Below are 5,855 nucleotides of genomic sequence, written 5' to 3'. Positions count from 1 at the left end.
TTTGCTTATGGGGCATAAGTCAAAATGAGAAGAAACAGCTGCAAATATCTATTAATAATAAGGGCAAGGAATATAGAAAATATTAATCTATGAAAATTGGAAGTTGTAAAATCAAATGGAATGTATAAAGATCAATATTAAACACACAAAAGGTGCCTATACACATGGACCCCACCAGATGAAATACACAGGAATCAGATTGATTATATCTGTGGGAAGAGACAGTGCTCAAGCTCAATAACATTAGCAAAACAAGGCTGTGGCAGACTGTGGACCAGACTAGCAAGTTCAGGCTGAAACTGAAGGAAACAAATCCACAAGACTCAAAATATGGCCTTGAAAAATCCCACCTGATTTTAGAGACCATCTCAAAAACAAAATTGATGTATTAGACACCAATGACTGAAGACCAGAAGAGTTGTGGGATGTCATCAGGAATATCATACAGGAAGTAAACAGAAGGTCATTAAAAAGAAAGAAAAACAAAAATGGATGTCAGAAGAAACTCTAAAACTTGCCCTTGAGTGTAGAGAAGCTAAAGTGAATAAAAGAAATGAAGAAGCAAAAGATTTGAAAAGAAAATTTCCAAAGGCAGCTCAAGAAGACTATGGTATTGTTATGAAACGTGCAACTACCTGGAGTTAGAAAAACATCTTCAACATTTCTAAGTAGAAAGAGCTGAAGAAAAATTCAAGTCTCAACTTGCAATATTGAAGAATTCTATGGGCAAAATATTGAATAATGCAAAGTATCAAAAGAAGATGGAAGGGATACACAGTCACTGTACCAAAAGGAAATGGTCAGTGTTCAACTATTTCAAGAGGTAACACACAATCAAGAACCAATAGTAATGAAGGAAAAAGTCCAAACTGCACTGAAGGCGTTGGTGAAAAGCAAAACTCCACGAATTGGCAGAATACAAATAGAAATCCCTCAACAAATTGATGTAGCACTGGAGGCACTCACTCACCTATGCCAAGAAATTTGGAATTGAGCTACATGACCAACAATTGTAAAAGATCCATATTTGTTACAATTCCAAAGAGAGGTGACCTAATGAAATATGGAAGTAATCTAGTAATATCATTAATATCACATGTAAGTAAAATTTTGCCGAAGACAATTTAAAACACTTGCAATAGTACATCAACAGGGAACTGCCAGAAATTCAAGCAAGATTCAAGAGGATGTGGAACTAGGGATGTCACTGTTGACATCAAATATATATTAAATGAAAGCAGAGGTTTTCCGACAGATGTAGGCAATTTGATTTCTGTGTATGCTATCTGGTGCAGTTCATGTGTATATTCATCTTTTTGTTGTTTAAAGAGGTATTTGCAATGAACAAGTCATTGGTCTTTCAAAATTCTGTCATGTGATCTCCAGCATTGTCTAAGCCAATATTTTCCAACTACTGATCCTTCCTCTTTGTTTCCAACCTCTGCACTCCAACCACCAGTAATTATCGATACATATTTATTGCATGCTTGATCAAATTCAGACTGAAGTTGGTAAAATTCTTCAATTTCATCATCACTGGCTGTGTAGTGGTTGGTGAGTAAACTTGAATAATAATGATATTAACTGGCTTCCTTGAAGATTTATGGATATTATCCCATCACAGACAGTATTTTACTTCAAGATAGATCTTGAGATGTTCTTTTTGATGAAGAATGCCATGCCATTCCTCTTCAATTTGCTATTACCACCATAGTAAACTACATGACTATCAGATTAATAATGACTAGTATCAGTCAATTTCAGCTCACTGATGCCTACGATATCTATCTTTATACCTTCCATTTTTATTTTGACAATGTGCAATTTTCCTATATTCATTCCATGTCCTGATGGCTAATAGCTATTTACAGGTACATTTCCTCATTTTGAGTTGTGCCAATCAGCAAATGAAGGTCCTGAAAGCTTTCTCCATTGTATCATCACAGTCAACTCTACATCGAGGAGGCAGCTCTTTCCCAGTTGTAATTTAAGTGCCTATCTGACAGTGTTCCTCTGCTATTCATAAGGTTTTCAGTGGTTAAACATTCAGAAGTAGTCCACCTCTTTTTCTTCTTAGCTGTCTTAGTCTGGAAGCTTAGCTGAAACCTGCCCACCATGGTTGTACCCTGTTGGTATTCAAAATACTGGTGGCATGGCAGCAGTACACAATCCACCACAATACAGCAAACTGATAGACAACTGTTGGTATTTAAATACAGCATGATTTAAATACAGCATTGGACTGCAAGTTTGGTTCAAACTCACCAGCTGCTCCTCAGAAACCATATGCAGGGTCCCTATGAGTCTAAAAAGTCTACAGCCTGAACAGCAACAACATAATAAACACAAATAGGCAAGAAAATTTTGTGACAATGAATTCATTCCAAACAAGCCACAGGCATTTTAAGCTCTGCCCACTTTATTTGTCCATCAAAACCAATCTTGACTCTGCTCTCTGCAAGTCCAGGAGTTCTATATAGAGCCCAAAGCCATGAAGTTATCCAAGTGGGGGCTCATTTCCTAAAGTCAAGCTCCACCACCATTTACTGAAACCCTAACCTACACATCTTATGCCAGGAGCTCAGGAGGCTGTAGTTGATCTGAAACCCCTGATATTTGGAGCAGCCAAGGGTCTTTGTGCACATTTCATTGTATTGCTCACTTGGAATCTGTTTCATGATTTTCTGTTTGCCTATCTCTCTTACTAGCTCAAGAATTTAATTCTGTTATAGTCACCACTGTTTCCAAGAAAACACATGAAAGAATCCACATTAAGACATGTGAGCTGAAGGAAGGAAGTAGGAAAGTCACTGGCTTCCTGGTTGGACATTATGCAAGTACCCAGGAAGAGGCTGGACACCCTCATCCTAGGAGTGGCCCACTCTGTCACCTCTCCTGGTTGCGAAAGCAGAAGAGTACCAAGGCTGTGCATCACAAACCAGCTCAGTATAAAAGTTCTCTTACCCTCAGCAGCTCATCCACAGCCTATTCATCCACAGCCTTCTCCTGCCTCCTGTGTATCTGGTGAGTGTCCAGTAGGGGCAGGCCTTTAGCTGAGTGTGCTCAGATTATAGCAGAAGAGAGGGAAACAGAGACATCTGAAGTGGAAATGGCAGAAACAGGACCACAGAGAGCAGCAATGGGAGAAGTGAAGGCCAAGAGCAAGAAAGGGGTCTCTGAGGGAGGATACAGGCAATCTGCGACTTGCAAAGGTCACTGAGACCCAGGGTTCCCTCCTATCCTCTTTAATTCTTGTCTTTACATGTGCACAAATGTTCTTTGACAGCCTTCAGAATGCTTCCCCAAGGGGGTGCCTTCCCCTATATGTTTCCACCACTAAAGCTTAAAAATGTGGATGCCCAGTTACAACAACATCTTTCCTAGAGCAAAGTAGGAAGCATCTTGCATACTCAGATTTACTCAAAATCAGTTTCATTTGTTTCCTTCAGCTCTTGGCTCAAAAAGCAACTGGTATTAGGAGTCAGGGATCTAGGAAATCACAAGAGAGGGAACATTGCACTGCAGATTCTGAAATAACAAGTTGCTTTTGTTTTGTCCAGAGTGACTCAACTCCTGCCGAGATGTCCTGCCAGCAAAATCAGCAGCAATGTCAGGCCCCTCCCAAGTGCCCCTCACCCAAGTGCCCCCCGAAGAAGAATCCTGCACAGTGCTTGCCCCCAGTCACCTCTGGCTGTGTTCCAAGCTCCGGGAGCTGCCATGGTCCCAGCTCTGAGGCTGGATGCTGCCTGAGCCACCACAGGCGCCATAGGTCCCACCGATGCCGGCGCCGGAGCTCCAGCTGCAGTGACGATGGCAGTGGTCAACAGTCTGGAAGCTCTGGCTGTGGTCACAGCTCTGGAGGATGTTGCTGACCTGGGCAATGTGAAAGAGTCAAGCAATTATAAAGGAAACAAACTCCTGTGAAGTTCCAAAGAGCACCCCAGCCTGACACATTCTTAGCTAGACCTGCTTTAACAGGTTGTGCAGTGCAGAGCTCTGCCCAGCAGACTCTTTCAGGACTTCACTATTCCTCCTGCACCAACTGATGCATTTCAGGTCCTGTGTCCAACACTGTGGAAAATAAAGCTTCTCCTTATCACCATCTGTGTATCATGTGTGGTTTCATTACAAGAATTTGATTGTGTTGTCGTTATCACTTTTCCCAAGAAAATATATGAGAGAATCCACTTCAAGATATGAGCTGAAGAAAGGAGAAAGGAAGGTTCCTTGTAGGTCTCAGTGGGATGTATGTGGACATTCCCCTCCTTAGATGCCTGTCTTATCAGCACCCCAATCCCAGCACTACAATACATGGGTGAGGTACAGAATACTAAATCTAGACCAAAGAAACCAGGGTTCTTTTGGGTATATTTATGCTGGAAGTGGGAGGCAGAATGGGAAGGAGGGGTACTGGATTCAGATCTCTAACCATCAGTACAAGGACTGACTTTTCCTAGGAAACAAGGAGCGGAGGCTTACCTGACAGTGCCACTCCCAGGCTCCTAGGAAGAGCTATTTCCTTTTTCTGGGAATTCAGCTAAGAAACAGGAAACAGATAGTAGGCAATGATCAGAAAATAAGAATAGGTGGTAGTTCACAAAAAGACATGTGACTGCACCTACAGGCAGCTTTTATTATCACTACTTGGAGGAAGGGGAAGTACTACTCCATCCATCTACCTCTCTGAGTAGATAGCAGAAAGGCCACTAAAAAACCCCGCATATCAAAGGACAGACCCCTGACACACACACACATACAAAGAATAATCTGGTCCAAAATGTCAATAGGGCCAAGATTGAAAGACTCCATATGAGAATAAGAGGCAGAGGAAGAACATGATGACATTAGGGAGGACAAATCTGCTCAAGAAATATCCTAGAGAGAAATGGTGGTGGTGGTGGTGGTGGTGGTAAGTGCTGTTAAGTCTATTCTGACCCATAGTGACCCTGTATAGGGTTTCCAAGGAGCAGCTAGTGAGTTTGAACCACCGACCTTGCAGTTCAAATGACTTTGCAGTCTGATGCATTAGTCCACAGCACCACACCAGGACTCCAGAGAGAAATGGGAGGTAGGAAATTAGGTAAAGCTAAGGAGGTGATGAATTAGGGGAAAGAAGGGACTGAGAGTTTAGGAAATGAGATAATGCAAAGAGTACCGATTATGAGACAATAAAAGAAAAGGAAAAGTGTTGCTAGAATTATAAATTGGTATGAATGTGAGAGCAAAAATCTATTAGTGCTCCTTGGGTGCGGCTTGAGCTGGAGGCACCAGGGCCCGAGACGCCGCAGACCCAGGAACCAGAGAGGTTCAGAAGTGGTGAATAATAGCTCTTGAAGCTGCAATGAAAAAATGGTCTCCAATAAAATTACATTGCAAAAAATGGGAAAGAAACAGAAATGATTTTTAAGAGTTCAAGAGGCAGAACCTGAAGAATTTGTGGTAGAAAGTGCTGGACCAACGTGTGGTTAATGGGAAGGTAGAGAATTTCCTGAAGTGGAAGAGTTGCTGATAATACTTGAGAACCTGAAAAAATTTTTAGATTATCATTAATTGAGACATTTCTGAATTCTCAAAAAGCTGATAAAGAAGAATATGGTACAAAAAGGAAATCTTTATCTGACAGTGAATCTGATGACAGCAAATCAAAGAAAAAAAGAGATGCTTCTGACAAACCAAGGGCCTTTGCCAGAGGTCTTGCTCCTAAGCGAATCATTGGTGCCACAGACAGCAGTGGAAAACTAATGCTTCTCATGAAATGGAAAGATGCAGATGAGGCAGACTTGATGCCGGCAAGAGAGGCAAACATGAAATGACCTCAAATTGTCATTGCGTTTTATGAAGAGAAGCTAACTTGG

At 41.5% G+C, this 5,855-nt stretch overlaps 1 protein-coding gene and 1 pseudogene across 1 annotated transcript; both read left to right on the top strand.

The window, feature by feature from the left end:
- Window positions 1–3,581: 3,581 nt before the first annotated feature.
- LOC102825084 (late cornified envelope protein 3D-like) lies at window positions 3,582–3,872 on the top strand. The gene has a single exon (XM_006861447.1). It carries the CDS (start codon window positions 3,582–3,584, stop codon window positions 3,870–3,872), a length of 291 nt encoding a protein of 96 aa, XP_006861509.1.
- Window positions 3,873–5,349: 1,477 nt separating this feature from the next.
- On the top strand, window positions 5,350–5,849 carry LOC102824704 (annotated as a pseudogene).
- Window positions 5,850–5,855: the final 6 nt, after the last annotated feature.

This window comes from Chrysochloris asiatica, unplaced genomic scaffold (genome assembly GCF_000296735.1).
Source record: "Chrysochloris asiatica unplaced genomic scaffold, ChrAsi1.0 scaffold00042, whole genome shotgun sequence".
Lineage (NCBI taxonomy): Eukaryota > Metazoa > Chordata > Mammalia > Afrosoricida > Chrysochloridae > Chrysochloris > Chrysochloris asiatica.
Note: the sequence above shows the minus strand (reverse complement) of the source record. Positions and strands in the feature narration are given on the sequence as shown.

Bases quoted from the DNA above. Each gene is read 5' to 3' on its own strand.
- LOC102825084 (XM_006861447.1), top strand. From the start codon at position 3,582: ATGTCCTGCCAGCAAAATCAGCAGCAATGTCAGGCCCCTCCCAAGTGC.